General features: G+C 33.8%; 1 protein-coding gene across 1 annotated transcript in view; it reads left to right on the top strand.

The window, feature by feature from the left end:
* Positions 1–16849, top strand: part of LOC124367081 (CD63 antigen-like) — a 29584-nt gene extending 12735 nt beyond the window's left edge. The window contains exons 2-5 of the mRNA XM_046823733.1: positions 8694–8882; positions 13653–13823; positions 15844–16077; positions 16415–16849. Of these exons, the coding sequence (XP_046679689.1) occupies positions 8694–8882; positions 13653–13823; positions 15844–16077; positions 16415–16480 (660 nt within the window). The 3' untranslated portion in view covers positions 16481–16849. The remainder of the gene's footprint in view (positions 1–8693; positions 8883–13652; positions 13824–15843; positions 16078–16414) is intronic.
* The last annotated feature ends 1804 nt before the right edge of the window (positions 16850–18653 follow it).

Raw genomic sequence — 18653 nt, forward strand, 5'->3', positions numbered from 1 at the left:
TTTTTTATCCCCACAGATAAGTTAAAGACAAATTTTGAATGGAAGTTTGTATGAAGTGTCAATTACATTAAAGGTCTTAACGAGAAAAAAAAACAAAGATATGAAATGATATTATCTACCTACTAGAGATTTATTGGCCACATCTAGTTTAACATTTTAGAACACTGTATACATCATCATTGTTTTTGTGTTACAACAAATAGAACTCAAAAATTAAATTAGAAATACAGAGATTTAGTAAATTAAGCCTTACAAGACTTAAGTGTGTGGGATTATTAAGTGGGATTCTGAGTAAAAACGTGTTTTTTTTAAGAAAGTCCTACGTGTACCCAATTGTTTTTGTTTTCTTTAACCTAGAATCATTTTGCATTTATGTTGTAATAAAGTATAAAATGTATGTATAACATAATAGTATTTTAATAATAACATAAAAACTTAATAATCAAGAGTCATTAATATATTTTTTAATAAGTTTGAAACGTGTTTTAATGAGGAAAAAGTAGGCTATTAACATTGTTTTATTCTGACTGCATGTTGTAAGATGATATACTGGTATTATAAAGTGAAATGGTTAGTTTGATTAGTCATTAAGTTTACTATTGCTGTAATTTAATATTATATATTCACCATTTAATATTTTATATATATATATATATATATATATATATATATAAAATATTTATTACAAACTACAATATATATATATATATATATATATATTATATATATATATATATATACTGTATATATATATAATCAATTAATGTCTGTCTGTATGTCTTTTATAGAATCGTAAACTATTTGACCGAACATTATCAAAATTTGTGTGTATATTGTTTTCTCCCACGGAGAAGGTTTAAATGCTATGCCCATTAACGTAACTCACCACCAGGCGGCGCTGCAAAAAATAAGTTTTTAAAGCGCCTTAACATTATAAACCGCAACTACAAGACAGTTTCGTATACTAAATAGCCACACACTATTTGAAGGCGCTAAGTTATGATGTACATTAGTCTTTAAAATACACTTCTAAAGCATGAGTGATAAATAATTTTATAATAAAGTACATGTACGCGTAAAATGGTTATGAACATCATCGTTGGAAATATAATTCACTTGAACCAGAAGTGCTCATACACGGTCAAAGCTTACGAAAAGCGTGCGAAGCCGCGGGAAACAGCTAGTAATAAATAAATGTCCAGGTAATGTACTGAATAAAAGTAGTGGATCGAATTCGACAATCTAATGTATTTGCCACAATGAATATCTCTTTTAAAACAATTACTTTGTGTTATAAAGATTTATTTTAATTTCTCAATTTCGTGTTTCTAACTTAATTTATTTGCATGCTTCAATTAAATAAAGTAATGTTACTAATGTAGTGTCAATATAGTTATAGTACTCGTACGTTTGCCTAATTATGTTATCTGTGGATTTATATTCTACATGTTTACAAACCGCGGGGTTGTCTTTGGGTTTTCTCAAACATTTAAAGCTCTTAATAGGAATGTAATATTTAATTCATGTGTATGAATAGTTTATACATTTTAGTCATACGGTGAATGGCTTGATGTAAACATATTTTGTTTGTCTGTTAATGACAGACTCGTCGTGCAGTCATAATCAATAGTAAGCTGTGTTGTGGGGAAGTTCGCATGCAAACAGAGTGATAAGGATCACTCACTCATCCATTCAATACCGCTGCGTATTCTTGTACGGTTATCCAATTACCATAAATATTGATTGGTTATAGCAGTACAGGATAAACGTGTTTGTTACTTTCATTACGCACAACATGAGTTCTAATTGTTTTATACCCGCTATGGATAGAAATACCATGGAGGAATTTGGAAACTCAATCCGTCCTATGTAGAAATGAAGTGTAGTGCTAGTTTTCAAGTCTACACCTTTGTTCTAGAGAATGATAGACTACGCTAGCGCTCAGCCAAACCCCCATAAAGAAGCATAAAATAATAGGTAAATTTGTATGCAAAATTTCAAATTTATATCTTAATTTGTTTTTCAGACAATCTGTGGACAAGCAGAAGAGAAATTGTCCTAAAAAGTGTCCTAAACAATATACGTCTCTTGTTTTAAGCCAAGGAAATGAATTGTTTTAAGCCTACTATTCATGTATCACATTTTATGTGCTTACAGTAGTCCTTAAAGTATTAGCATGTTCAAACCTGTGTGTAGAATGTTTATAATTTCACTAAAGTCTGATTATAAAAGTGAATGATTACTTCAATGTCAATCATGCAGCTGTACTTGAAGTTTATCACAGTTTACTACTTCCTTTTGTACTGTTATGGCCAGGAAACTAGTGGTAGTGACCTTTACACAGCTAAGGCTCTGAAGCCTTCTGGTGACAAATTAGAGTTTAGGAATTACAGGCGTATAAAAAAGCAAATTTAAGAAATTATGTAACAACGTCCAATTAAAAAAACTATTAAAAGTAAAAAATGTTGTTTTTTACTATATTTTGCACTTGAAAAACTATTTTTTAAGTTTAACACATTGATCCAATTCCAACATTCATTACTAAACCATAAATGCATTAGTCTGGTTAACAATTTTTTTATACATATAATCTTAAATCTCAATTTCAATCATAGTTAATTTAAAAGAAATTAGTTTAAGCGTTAGAGATACAGCAAGGTCACAACCAACATTACAATTAATTATATGAACACAGGTTGACCTTCACCGTTGTGTAGAGGTAAGGTTGTGGCTCTCTAACAGGTCGCAGGTTCCATTCCTGGGGAGGTTAATAAACATTTGTAAGTGGGTTTAGACAGTTTTCCCGTAAAACAGTTTAGTATTCTCAATTAAAATCCCATTGGCGTAGAAATAAACCCCTTCAAAATTTAAAAAAAACCGTAAAAATGGTTTTCATGGATACACATTTGATTACATATAGCCTATCCAAAGTCGGTCTTTTCACACTGAAAAGGAATAGGCCTAGACATGGAAAACCATTTAAACAGCAGATTTACACTCCTTTGGCCTAACGTATTAATATTTGTTTTTTTTTTAATCTAAAATAATTACAATTTGTATACAGCCGCCTAGTTTAGTTTGTATATATAAAACTTGTATATAGAAATGCATTCTGGTGTTCAATTCCAAACACATTTTTCACCATTTTGTCATGTAGTTTCTGAAATCTATTAACACAACTTAAAACTCCAATACATTTTATTATTACACTGAACATGTACAATAAAATATTAGTTCACAAAATCATTGCGTAGCCTACTGACTTCCCACGATTTCAGGTCTTCTTATCGTTATCAAAGTCTTCTGCCACAAATAAATATAGTTTTATTGACGTTTCATTCCTTCCTCATACTTTAAAATTAGTTCTGTCTAGTATTTTTTACTTCTTACACAAATTGTATACCTTGATTAAACTGAATTGTGAAATAAAAATATACTACAGCATAGCTGTACTCACGAAAAGCAGTTGTTAACTTAATAAAGAAAACAGCTGTTGAAACAGGTGGTAAACAATTTAGTTGGCGCTAGCGTGAGGGATTGTTTCGCAATCGTGCAAGAATTGCACGCAATTATCCCACCATGAAAGGCAATCGTGTTGAAATTTCTTTGCAATCTGTTAAATTTCCTGTTCCTGTTCTTATGAACTGATTCATAAATCGTCTTTGCCACACCAGTGATAAATAACTCATTAACAAGCCTCTTAAAAACTCGGACAGATTAATCATTATCTTTATATATATCTTGTGTTCGTGTGTTATGTGACTGAACTCCTCCTAAACGACTGGACCGATTTTTATGAAATGTTTTGTGTTTTTTTCAATGGAATTCGAGAATTGTTTAGATTCACAATTTGGTCCTCTGGAAAATGTATTTTTTTTATTAATTTTTCATTTGTAAGAATTGTTGATTTTGGAGTGTTTTACATTGGATCCGGCAGACTGCACTACGACACGTAATACAAAGTGAACTGATGTTTAACAGCTGTTAACACTTTCAGCTGAAGTTCATCAAAGAGGCAGAAACATTTGTTTACATTTAAAATTTATTGTATAGTGCTTTAATGCAGATTGCATAGAAAAAGTTATTGCCTAATTTTAAATGTAGATTGCACCCGTGATCAATAAACTATCTAATGCATTGACAATACTATTAAACACTGTTATAAAAACCACCTCATTGTACAAAGCCGTGAACGTTTGCACATAAGGTAATCGAATTTGGTTAGATCGAAGGTAAATGAAAAGAGCCGAAAGAAGACGCTTATGATCGAAATTGGTTTTTGTTGATACATTTTCTTGATCGGAGCACAAGGCAAAGTCCAAAAAAATACTGGAAATATCTTAGACAAAAAATTAATTTTAACAGACAGAATTTGGTTCTTTATAACCTAATTAGTTTATCGAGATTCATCTATATAAATTAATTGTACTGAATAACTTATCAACACCTAGCAATAACCACGAAATATAACGACAGGATATATGGTACATACCTTTATAATGCGCCTAAGAGGCTCACGAAGGAACGACTATCAATTATCTCAGGAGTGTTTAGAATGTGATAGAAAAAGAGTACGTAAATATAGTGCACAGTTTTTCAACAGGAAATTGCGTGCAAAGCCGCGGGAAACTGCTAGTTTTATATATATGTTATATCACCAAATAAAATCCCTTGTTCTCTTAAAAGTAAACATAAGCAGTAAAATTATATTTTATGTAAGTATTGAAATTTAAAATACATTAAACGTAACAGAAAAGAAGTAAAATGCATTTTAATTACTGTTGACCCAGGGTTCATACAGGAACTTGTTCATACATAGCCTATATTGAGCATCTACAGTATGACACACAGATCTCGTACTAACTCTTTAATGATCTCGTACTAACTCTTTAATGATCTCGTACTAACTCTTTAATGATCTCGTACTAACTCTTTAATGTTCTCGTACTAACTCTTTAATGATCTCGTACTAACTCTTTAATGATCTCGTACTAACTCTTTAATGATCTCGTACTAACTCTTTAAATATGTACTCCACTGAACCACATCGGATGAACAAATTTTATTTAATCTCATTATTATTAAACTTAATTTTAAACAATTATGTATATTGATAAGGTTAACACATAATTCAAAATTATTGCGAAAAGGTATTAAAAACAATTGTTTAAGGTCCAAAAATAGAGTAATTAAGTTTAATTATAAAGCGGTTACTAATTTGACATTTAATTTGGCTTTCTTTAAATTTACTAAATTTTCATTGTTTATGCTAGTACTTTTAATTTAGCATAAATTTGCATTACTTACTCCCACTCAATACGAAAAATCCATTTTCTCCCTTGGAATTTGTTTTACAGAATAATTTTTTGCAATTGTCCCTTCTTTGTGTTAGGTATTTAGACTTTTCAGTTTTTAAACGTTTAGTTTATTCAGTTTTTTGACAAAAACATAGCTAAACTCAAAGTTTGTTAAGTAGTCCAGGGAGTTCTTAAGAAACTTGTTAACGTGCATGTGTATACATGATATTTTATTCGAATTTTTGTACTACTTTTGTATATATACCTTCATTAATTTTAATACTATAATAAATATGCTCTATAAATACAGTGAATAAAACATAATTGGTTGTGAATATTCCTGACATTTTATAACAAAGCTGCTCAACATTTTTAGTTAAGCTAAGAATATCGTATATTATTATTTCTTAATTCTACAGATTTGTTTTTATTCTTAATTTCATCATCTCTTATACTAAATTACTAGAAGTTTTTGAAAATATTTCACCAAACAAGTTTTATTGCAGTTGGTGGACTAACTAGTTTGACCAATTCAAGAGTAATTAGTATTATTCTAGTTGAAATAGTATTAATTTGGGGGTTTACAAGAATTTAGTGTAATTTAGTTTAGAATTTATTTTAAACGTCTATCGTTTCTATCATACGCAGATAAACAAATGTGTCTTTTATTGAAAGCTTTGCTTCAAATATTTTGAATTTATTTATGTGCCAACAGACAAACCAGTTTAATTTTAGGATAACATGCTATAATCATTTATAGCAACAACGCAATAAGAATATGCATGCAATTATAATTTGCATTGCATTCAATCAACACGAGAACAAAAATGGGATTAATACTTAACCTTGTGGTACAGAATATTTTTAATTTTTACATCCTAGAAAAGTCGAATATATTATTTACCTCTGTATTACTCAAATACTAAATACTAAAATGCTGTTCTCACCTTTCTAAGTACTGTATGACTGATTTAGCTCCTTACTAAAAATTCATTATTATGTTCTTTTCGCTAATACCGTGACAAGATATTATTAAGTGCATTTGTCGTAGTAATAAAAACTATAGTCTTATGGTTCCGCTAATTTAAATGATGCGTTATTTATTATACAAAAAATAAAAGCCAGATACAATTTTTCTTCCTAATCCAATCTGGTCATGATGTGAAGAAATTGTACTTTTTACACGAATAAAACTTAAAATTAAACTAATTTTTGTCCAATGACAGTAATTATCTTTTGGTTGATTAATATTTACCAATAGTAGTTCCTGTAGTTTCTAGATCCAAGTGTAATTTATCATATTTTCTATATTTTGTGATATTTCTCTTTAATTTTAAGCCTACTTATTCGTTAACCGTTGTAAACAGGTGAACTATAAAAGTTATAACAACGTGGACATATTTTACGTTCGTTTACTGCCGCGGCAATCTTGGTGCCGTGAATAATTCTGTTTGTATTGATTTAAACTTACTCTCTCTGCTTTATGAATGCAATGAGGGACAAATATTGAAGCAAGTAAATATTTAAAATAAAATTATGAATATTAAATTATTGTTTTAGTACTATAAAAAACACGACGTAAAAAATCTTTAAAATAAAAAAGTATAGTAGGGCCTATATCATTTGTGTAGTGATATTTTTAAAGCAATAAACGAATCTTTAGTTTTGAGAAATAGTGGTGTTGAAAATTTATTTTTCGTACATTTTATAACAAAGAGTTTAAACAAATCATTTTTATTTCATATGAATCACATGAATTGCAGCAGTAAATTATTTTGGTTAATCTGGCAATTAAATTATTTAAAAAGAGAACATCTAACAATTAAACGCAATAAAACTCTAACGTCGTAGTAGTGGCATTGACACAGTAACCATCGTCAGCTTATTACATATACTGCGAACCAATGTTTCATGAGTAGCCATATCAACAACAATCTGAACCGGTCGGCATGCAACCACTAAACACTGATGGCATGCCTCAAGATTTTATCTTCATATAGTATAGTACTATATGATATTTTACAAATTACTTTTACTCTGGAATAATTATGGTGATAAATATAGAGCAAACATTATGTATCAAATACTTATTTTTCTCTCCTCCGGAATTAAACGCAATACAATTAGAGACTAGAGCAGCGCGCACCAAAATAGCCCGATGACGTTTGAGGCAGTGTTGCCAAATTGCTGCTGAACAACAGCTGTTCCCTGATATTGTGACAACAGTAATTTTTCATACACGTAAAACTGGCAACAGTGTAAGCAATTGTTATCTGTACATTTTCCATTATTCATTGATACAAAAATTACTAACACTACGTTTCAAGATCTCCAATCTGATCTCTTCCTCGGGTGAATAACTAACCTAACTACAATCTAGGTAAAAATGCACTAATTACAGGTATACTAGAGCATTGTAACACGCAGCAATCACAATAACCATGTTGTGTTTTAACTCTATGCAAACAAACTCTAAACACGCACTTAATGGAAGCAAAACAATAATTATTAAAACTGAACTAATGAATCCATTTCACAATGGGTCTGCTCTCGCCGACCAACCACAGATAACTGATCAGAAGGCAACAGTAAGTGGTGATCACCACGGGAAAAAATATGGTGGAATAAAGGAGGAAACGGGGTTGGGTCCTTTTTTTATTCTACGTCCACTGTTTTGTTATCGGTTAATTCTACGAGGTGTTTGATAAATCAATAACTATCTTATATTTTAAATACATTATTTTATGTTTTTATGGTGAAAATTGTGACTGATATAAACAGAAAGCTTAACTCTTAAGGTTCCTTCTTTACAAATTATTCAACTACTGTTTAACAAAACACTGTTAATAAATCTGCTTGATACTTTGGGTTTCCTTGATGGTCAATTTTTAGAATTGGCAACCAAAGCGGCCCTTTTTTAATGATGGTTGACTGATCGGTTGGTCTTCTAATTGAATGTATGAGTCCTCCGATGATTTCTATTTAAAGAAATGTCACTTAGGGAAGTATAAAATAAAATAACAGCAAAGACAGTGAACATGAGACCATTAGTTGTAATTTGTAATGAGTTCAATTAATACTTTGCCCATGAAGAGTACTTTCTTATACATAAGCCTTAGAAGTTGGGTGCGGAAGGGACAAAAGATCGATCTCATTGTCCATCATATAGAATATACAGATTGTGACAAAACAATGTGCCTTGGGGTCAAAAAGGATTTAGCCTATAAAGAAAAGGATTTGGACAGCCAAGTGCAGAATCCTGTCAACAAATGCAAAAGAATGCTTAAAAGAAAAGAGAATGCACAAAGTAAAATAATGGTCGTGAAATATTTAGTTCATTCAGTCCAAACTTGTGATTTTATGATAACCTGAGAACTTTCCTTTTCACACTTCCAGCTCTCTGGACTGGCCATCATCCTAGTTGGAGCGCTGGTACTGACAGAAGTCGGCAGTTACAGTCACTTCCTGGAGAACAAGGTCCTTGCTCCTCCCATAGTCCTGATCATCGCAGGATCCATCGTGTTCTTCATCGCTTTCCTCGGGTGCTGCGGAGCTATCAAAGAGAACTACTACATGCTCATTGGGGTAACTGGATATTTCATTAATCAATTATTTTACTGTAGCTATTTCTTAAACGAATATATTATAAAATACTATATAGTTTATTCACTATTTTACATTGATATAAAAACAAATGGTTATGGATATAGAAAATTGTGAATAGAATAGGAAAGGAATGGCTGCTATATGTTCACCTCTTTAATCACATTATTAAAAATGGTAGATTAGAAAAACTTATTTGTAACCCAACTAACCACCATGATGGAAAGCTGATTTTCTGTTGTATTTGTAAAGAAAAGGATCACGTTTAAATGTTGATGAGCGTCCAAAAGCTGGAAAAAAGAACAGTTATCTCACATTTATTCGTGTTTCATTTTGTAACGTTATAAAACCAATTTTAACAACATTTTTGCTATATCACGTATTGTGTTGCCAAAATTTAAGTTTTTGTTTACAAAATGTTAAAGCTATACGTTCTACCTCATAAGATAAATGTATAACAAGATGTGTGTATATTTACTGGTGTATAAATAAACTTCAGAATGTTATGAAGACATCAATACGAAATACTTAATACATTGAGTTAAAACATGTTTGTAATGAATTTCTTAAAGAACGCTTGCAAAACATTAAATAGTGCCCTGCTACAATAGAAACTGTCAGATCTATGGTTCAGGAGGAGTGAGAGAAGAGATAAAGACAGGTGGCCGGTGGGACACAGCTAAAACTATTTCCCGGTACTATTTCGAGTGGAGGGGGAATGGCTTAGCGGACTGCGTTATCACAAGAACGCAGAAAACAGAAAACGATGATGCTCATGCGATCTAGCGGTAAGAGTGTGCGATACTGACATATGGCCAACTACAAGTTCATTTGGTGACAGCTCCAAACAATATACTATTATTGAAACGTTTAGACTTATTAAAATAAACTGCCCTGCGTGTTTTGCAGCATTATAACCTTGTTCTTACTTTCTTCACGTTTAAATTAAACTCGTATTTTCCTAATGAATAGTGTGTAATGAATGATAAGAGCGGAAAATGATCCTTTAGTTACGGATTTCAAACAGATTGTACTTTGAATTGCCAGATCTATACCTAGACGAAAAATACACATAAAAATGTTTTTAGGACAGGAAGAAAGATTACTCAACAAAGATGTTGTACCTAACAAGAAATTACAATTCTATAACAAAACGTGTCAGACTGAATCATAAATGTTTTCCCTTTACGCAGAAGAAAGGTTTTTACTCCTATTTACGCAACACAAAAGACCTCTGAGAGTGAGACTGCTTCGTTGGTCGTGGGCATTGTTCTGTCTTACATAACTAGGACTAGCCAAATAATTCGCTAGTGCTGAGCTAGGTCAATTCAGTGATACTACTATTTCTGGCCATCAGTTTGCGCTATTGACAACTGTTCCATTGTTCTTGTGTTTTTTTATGGGCATCAAATATTACTGTACAACTCAGAAGGCGAAATGATCAATGAGAATATTATTAAGAAGTTTAATCAATGCTGGGTGGGGAGACGTTTTGAAATATTTTACAGATAATTATTTTTTAAGTTAAATGTGTTTTTTTCTTTTTTCTTATGCATTTGTGTGCGTGCAGTCATCTTTTTCGAAATTATTGACTTCGGGGGACCCTAAAAATTATTTTGTAAGACTTTTGTACATTCTCTCCCGCGTAATCTTAATATTATAGTATAAACACTGAAGTGTAGAAACAATACGATAAGACTAAGAACTTAAAATCGTAATAACAGGCAAGTGTGACTCCTGAACAATAAGAGTCCACATTGCTAAGGATGACTTGTCATCCAAGGATTAATAGGCGTCCTTCAGCTTGAAGCACTTCACAAAGCACATTGACCCTGGAAAATATACAAGAGAGCCTTCAGTTCCTGGCACGCAGTCCTGTCGACAATGTTTGTGAATAGTGATTGATTGGTCAATCGATGGATCGACACCATTCACCGGGTGATTACTTCGATAGTTGGTCGGATATTGTTAGCCCACACTCCACCCTACTACACTGGCTTTGAACCAAACGAGCCAAGTTTGAGGTTATGAATCGATGAAGTGAAATACAAATATATATAGAGCTATTTTTGCTAAGTGAAAATTACTCTTTTAATCTTCCTTTATAAAAAAACTGTTTAAAGTGTCTACTTACTCGTATTTTAGTCCGTTTTTAGTACACAATAATACGTTATTATACACTGTACTCGAATATACATGAAAAAGAAAACAACAGGGGTCATAGGAAAACCACACTAATTACGCATATAGAGATGTAGTCTATCAGCTGTGGGACTTCATTTCTGTCTGTCTGTATATCTACCTTTGTCCACACGATATCTCGAAAACAAATTGACATATAGGCTTTAAAATTCATTTCTATTCGAGGAACACTGAGTCCCATGATGGTACATGGTAATCCATGTGATTTAGCTGAGCGTTAGCGAATATTTTTGCATTGGTGTTATGGGGGGGGTCCAGACAATTTATATCTTCCTGTAGTGGACAGAGAGTAAGACCTCATTTTGTTCCTCAAAAAGTTCTTTGTTGAGAACGATATTTCAGCAGTACATGTCAGTAATACTGAATTATTTTAAAAAGAATCATAACCGCTTACTAAAAAAGTAATTCAAAAATTTTAAATTTGGGGGGTCCAAACCCCTTGCACCCCCTCTCAGGCTACACCTTTGAGTCGATTTTAAAAGTCGGTGACAATCTTTAACTTCAGCGTATTATTGCGTTTGAATCCCCTCACAAGCTTACTGGAACTTTTATTTGAACACTGCTGTGAAAGCTAACTTTCTGAACAAAAATGTGAACGTATCATGTGGCAAGATAACTCGAGAATGTTTCATCTGTACACTTTGAATTTTGCATGCAAACCATTTCTACATAGACAGGAAAGAGTTCTATGATGGTGCATATTCAACCATAGAATTTGGCTGAGAGTCTTTGATGCGTATCACAATTTCTTTTCCCTACCGTGAGCTTGTAAACATGTATTTTCTGTACGTCTGTCTATCTCTCCGCAGGACATCTAGTGAATGAAATTTTGCATGCAACCTTAGCGAAACCTGCTTCCGCGACACGTAGTGTAGCGTACTCTTGCCTTGCTGACATAAGCAAAGCATAGACATCCAGTGAGCGTATAAAGATACGGTGTCTTGAAAGCGAGAGTAAACTAAAACACAGCCACTTTCATGTGCCGATAAAAAAAATAATTACAAGGCAGCATTATAAGCTGTAAGGCGCACTCGCGTGTCGGATTGTCAAACTTTACTCCGGATAGATAAAAACTGAGATGGAGCAAAAAGATCGGTTTAAGTACATCAGTACTAATGGCAGTTTTAGTGTTGACCTTATTCAGTACGTTGGCCCGCGTATCTGGCCGAGTCTGGTTGTTTATGTAGACAAAGACACTAGACTGGGTTGCATGCCGCGCTCGCCCACTATCTCGGACAAAGGACTGTAGTAATCGTCATGCGATCACAGCAACACCACTTTGATGCAAATATAAATCCGCAGCAATAAGAGAAATATTGTGAATTAAATAACACTCTTATAATTGTAGATTAGGCTACTTTTATGTAAAATCAAAACATTGTCAACTTAAACACGTTAGGATACTGCCTTTTTCGGTTATAAAAACAAGAGACGTTGGATGCAGAATTTGGGTAGTACACTTGAATTTCCTGATTAAGGTCATTTTTTATCAACGAACTTTGTCAGACGTTTTATCAATTCCAAATACTACGGTGTTGATTTTTGAACCATTACATACGCTAGTGAACTAACCTTTAAAGTATGGTAGTACACTTATCTTTGTAAATGTGCTAATACACTATTTTTAATGTGCTAGTACACTATTTTTTTATATTGTACTACACCATATTTTTAATGCTAGTATACTGTCATTTTAAATTTGGCCGTACACTATTTATTTGTAAATATTGTAGTCCACTATATTTCTAACGATGACCGCCAAATTGCACAGATTATTATTAACAAGTAGCTCGGAATTATCGTGAACACACTTTTTAACATGATTGTAGGCCTATCTTTAATTTATGTTAGCCTTTTTGATTAAGTTGGCATTTAAATGTATTGGGATGTATTATCATTATCGTTTTTAGATGTCGTGTTTAGACTTGTTTTACTTATTTTTCATGGATACGACAGATTTAATAAAATTACTTTAATTCAATAACAAATGAAAAAACAAGATTTTGTACGTAATGCAGGTAGTTATTTGTCGACTAATGGAAGTGTATCTGTAGTAGTATATTTCTATAAGGTGGTTTAAGAGTTTTTATTGTTTTAGTGTTGGTTTAACAATGTACCCATTAAAATGTTCTTGTTTGTTTTTAAAAGAAGACCCGTCTGTACGGGGACCATGTTTATTGTAGGCTAATAGGACTAATGTTAAATCTCACGACCATATATTTGGTTGTAGAATTATTGGAGGTATCTCATTTTTAAGGTATAAAATGAGTATTTTGCCAATCGTAGTTGGCATGTCCATGCTCTTTCTCAGTCACGATTCCGGACGAAGTATAGTTATTTTTTCTCAGTCCATGTTTCAGTTTAACAATTTTGACAAATTTTCGTTGCTTCATAATAGTCTTTTTAGTTTTCTAAAGCAGAAAATTGTTGTGAGGCTTCATGAATTTGAACAAAAAGGTTTCAGGTCTGAAACATTGCAGATTTGTATTTCTGAGTTGAGTGACACATTGTGATCTAGTATTGTGACATTCCTCACGTTCAATCGGTCAGTTCGCAGTGCTGCTGTTGGTGATATTTGTGATCGAACTGGCCGTGGGTATCGCGGCAAGCGTGGCCAAGGAGGAGTTCGCCAGCGCCATGAGATCCACGCTGAAGCGTTCCATGGGGAACTACACTCACTCGCAGACCGAACAGTCGGCTTGGGACTCCATGCAGAGGAAGGTAGGGGTATCCAGTGACATATCAAGGATTTGAGTTGGGGGAGGGAAGCTCTCGAGGGAGGGGAACTCTGGAGGGAGGGGTGATCGATCTACTTTGTTAATGTTATGTACTAAAGGAAGAGAGTGTTTTGATGTTGACAAAAACTTCGAGAAAGTAGATGACACGTCTTTCACATACCTTTAATAGGATAAGATTACATAGAACATTTTTAGATCTACTATTTTTAGATAGATTAACAACATATTTTTTAACTTTCCCTAGTCTTACATAATTGTAAAAGTCTACAGTAAACTGAATTGTAAAACTCAATCTGGCCAAGCGTTTCACCCCATATGAACAACGATAGACCTGAAACATTTTTACACCCTTATTTTTGAACATATATTATGGGAGGTGTCTTGTTTTAAATTTATAATTACTATAGCCTACATCCAAACGTTTTCTACAGTTTCTTGTAAAGCTGAGTTATTAAGTATTAGTTTAGTATTTAACAAAAACATTTTGAATTATTTTTCTAAGTTATTGTTTGGATCTAAAGTCAAAATGGCCACCAGCACAGCCAGCTCTTAAAAAGGAAGTGAACTGTTCATAAATTCATCCCAAAGTCTAAAGTACTCCTAACTCTAAGAAACATATCAGTTATACCTTTGTTTTCTAGAAGTTTACTATTTCTTATGTCAACAGGAATGCTATTAAACAGATTAGTTCTAGTTGTTGAAGGTAACATTTTCATACATATAAAGTGATTGCATAGTTACAAAACATTCTGACTCAAAATGTAGCAAGATTTCCATTGCAGTCCATAAGACCTGGCAGTTTGAAACTTATGGACGGTAACTCCTGAAAGTATACTATACGGAGTGTACAATACACCACTTCTTGATGAACTTAACTTCTCAAAGCCCTATACTTCCTATTAGGATCACCTAAGTATTCGGCCACCTGAAGAAGAAGCTTAAATAACATTTCAAAGATTCCTGCTTTTAGAAGTTCCCAGGCAAAATTATTCCAACTTATGTGATTTCCTGATGTCTAGATCGAGGCTCTTGGAATCCAAAAGGATTCAGGTTCCCAGTTCCTGATATCTCACTGTATCAGGAAAATCTTGTCCTCTTTAAGTTTCTGATGATTCGAAACTCCTAGTAAGCAAAATAAATCAGTCACTAGAAGCTGCCGCCCTCTAGGGTCTACCGGTTTCTGAGAGCTCTCATCCTTATGGAACACCAACACTGTGAAATTTTCCAGTTTTTCGGAGTTCTTGGCCTATGGGGTCTCCTGAAACTTTTAACATCTCAAAGGTTATAGCCTTTAAATGGTATTCCACGTCTCTGGGAAGTTTTGGCCACTGGTACATCTCACACCAGGAAGCCTTTAGCCTTGTCTATCCACTTGGAGCTCCCAACTTCTACGAGTTCTTGCCATCAAAATGAATCAGCCACCAGGATTTAATGGGTTTTGGGAGGTTAGTTTCACAATCTCTAGAAGTTCATGGTCTTTGAGGACTCCAGTATCTAAAAGCTTCTATCCCTAGGACTCATGGGATCTGGACGCTCCTAGATGCTCAATGTTGATCTCAGGAAGCATATTGTAAGAAATAAATTTAGATAAACAGTAACTAAATTCGCAGCCTCTTTCATTGATTGGTTACTTTGAAAACAGCTGAAAGGAATGGAATCAGTGTAGAGGTCTCAAAAGCATTATAAAAACATCCACAATTTAGGTCACAAAGTCCAAGATTTCTTCCTTTATGTGCCATAAATGAGAGCCTTACTCCTTACTACTCGGGCCTAATCAGTGAAACTATAAAAAAATGGTTAAATCTTCTGTTTTCAACCGACAACACTGATCATGATAATGCACATTAATTTTAAAACAATACTTGTGAAAACATTTTGTCTCGGTTAACAACTGGGCTGCTATTAACTTACATCTACACAAACTGCCTGGATTTGAATATTTCCATGATGTTTTCGATTAACTCTACATCAATATATTAACTCTCTCCTCACACGGCCCACAGCTGCGTTGCTGCGGAGTAGAAGGACCGCAGGGATGGAATGAGGTATTCGCAGACGGTAGTGTGCCAGGATCTTGTTGTGTCGCCAACGTCCAGAATGACCCCAACGCTCTCTGTCGCAACTCTGATGACCCGACACAAGTCTTCCAAGACGGCTGCTACGAGCGACTCAAGACCAAAACCAAAGATAACATCGTCATCATCATGGCTGTCGGAATTGGGATAGCGTTCATTGAGGTAAGTCTGCCTATTTGATCCCTCAAAATGCTATACTGGATAGGCACTAATTATTATCGTGGATTGTCATGCAATGTGAGTGAAGAAGACAGTGAAGTGTGGGTTTATTCTCTTCTTAAGGCGTTTTGCTTGATAACTGTTAGTATGATTTGACTTAATGTATATAAATATCCTTCTAAGAGGATTTTATAATTTTTCTCCAATGGTTTGGGAAGGTTTCTTAAAGTACTCCTTTGATTAATAGTATTTTGTAAATCCATAGCAAATATACTTAACTGACATTCTTCATTACAAAATAAAGTATATTCATCCCAATGTTGTTGTTTGTTGACCGCAGCTGTTAGGGATAGTCCTAGCCTGCTGCCTGGCACAAGCAGTCAGGAAGGAAGAGGAGATGAAGTAAGCAGTGCATGACATCTGAGCGTTGCTCCAGCATGTTGGATCTTGCCATTCACATGTCACCAGCAATATCAGCTGATTGTGTCGTAAATAACTGTTGCTTTCTAATACATTGTTTACACAACCTCACGCAACCCAGAACATACTGACTGGGCAATTGGTAATAAGCTGCTTCAGGGGGAAATTCTGATGAAATTGTACAAATGTTGTCCAGAAAACAAAAATAACTTGCTCACTGCCCCAAGTGCCATTAGTGGCAGATAAGTCCATTCTCAAAATCACACCAATATAGAATCTGTAACTCAATAATGCCATGGTTTGTAGCGGTATTTGAGCTGTTGCTAAAAATACTACAGGGTGGCGCATATGTTAGTTTCCCCAAAAGAGAAATTTAAAGGCGTTATAGGTTAATTGAATAAAAACACTTTTAGGCAAGAAAACAAATTCATTATATGAAATTACTTACATATTACCAAACAATGTTATAGCTATTGTTCGTAATGCCCAACTTGATTTTGTATACACTTCATTCAACGACTAAGAACAGAATCACAAATTTTTAGCAATAAAGGTTTATCGTTATTAACAAGTTGAAATGCATTTCTAATTAGGTTTCTGAGTTAATCAAGATTTTATGAAGCATACACAGTTTCCTTTATAATACCCCACAGTGAAAAATCACAATTTGGATCAACCTCTGAGCGGATAATTATTGTCTCACAGAATTCCAATCGCCTATTGGAATCATCCTCGTGAAGCGCTTGGAGTAAAGATGGACGGTATGGCTTAAATTTTAATTGCTTTAACATTCTTTGCATGCTTCTTCTTGATATTTCTAGTTCAGCAGATGCCTTACAAGTCGATTTAATAACCGGGACTGGTTAACAAAAGCTTGAGCAACTGTCTGCAGCTTTTCTTCATTGCAAATTGATCGTGGACGACCACACTTCAGGGCATTAAACACTTCCTGTGTTTTCAAATTTCTTATTTAACTTCCGCATATACTGTCGAGTGGGTATCGAGACACATGGAAATTTACCACTAAATTCTTCAATTATTATAGCAATATTTTTATTATGCTTCCACCACAACTGAAGGATGTAAACTTGTTGTTGGGTTGTAAACATTTTTAAAACACACACACAAATAGGAGATGCAAAGAGCGTCACTTTACACTAGCCACTGGAACAGACAGCAATGAACTTACTCCGTGTTGCTGCCAAGTTAACATTGTTACCAAACTATCGAAACAAAATAGTATCCCAATTTATGGGGAAACTGACATATGCGCCACCCTGTATTCATGAGCACAACCCCATGCCAGAAACCAATAATAGGTCTTCTATTACTGACTTCTGCAAACAAGGAAGGAGTATGCCACAACATGTAGCACAGGCTTCACTGAGGTTCGCTGCAAAATTTCACGTCAATAGGTCACTTTGTTCTCGAGATGTCATGCAGACAAACAAAAATAAAATTTGTCCAGCCCCTCCAGTGACAGGCTTTGCTAAGGCCCAGCCAGTTATGGCCTTTTTAGTTGTTTGTGAAGGAACATAAACAGGATATATCTAAAAGAAAAGGTGATTTTTTACTGGAAAGGCTTTCAATTTTCCTCTGAAAAAAAACACCAGCACCATGCATATCTGAAATACACAAATTAAGAATTTCAAAATTTCACAAATTTTAGTAAATATTCTTTATTTAGTAGGGAAAGCAGTTTTTGCCTTTATAATCAAACTTACTTGTTTACCTCTTTACTCCCAAGGCCACTAATAAGGTGGTATTTGGTCTCGCCAAAGTTTTCCTCCACTTCTTCCACATCTTTTTAACTCAGTGGTGGGTCCAGTGGCAGAGCCATGGCTCTCTCCAAGATTGTGGAAAAAAAAGTTTTTATGAAAAATACTAGCAGTTACCCACGGCTTCACACTCAATTTTCAAACTCGAAGGCAATAGCTTTCTTAGTGAAAGCATTCATGACGTAATATGATGGAGCCCTACAATTTTTCTACACATAGGTAGACATACCGGGTGAATATTATTTCAATATCCATGGTTGAGAAATTCAAAACGTAAATAAAGTTTTGACTGGTTCTATCTTAGGTTTTGTTATATACACATAAGTCTCAGAAACTTAATTTGATCAAAAAGTGTCAACTTCCATGTGTTTAAATTAATTT

The sequence above is a fragment of the Homalodisca vitripennis genome, chromosome 8 (assembly GCF_021130785.1).
Source record: "Homalodisca vitripennis isolate AUS2020 chromosome 8, UT_GWSS_2.1, whole genome shotgun sequence".
In the NCBI taxonomy this organism is placed as follows: domain Eukaryota; kingdom Metazoa; phylum Arthropoda; class Insecta; order Hemiptera; family Cicadellidae; genus Homalodisca; species Homalodisca vitripennis.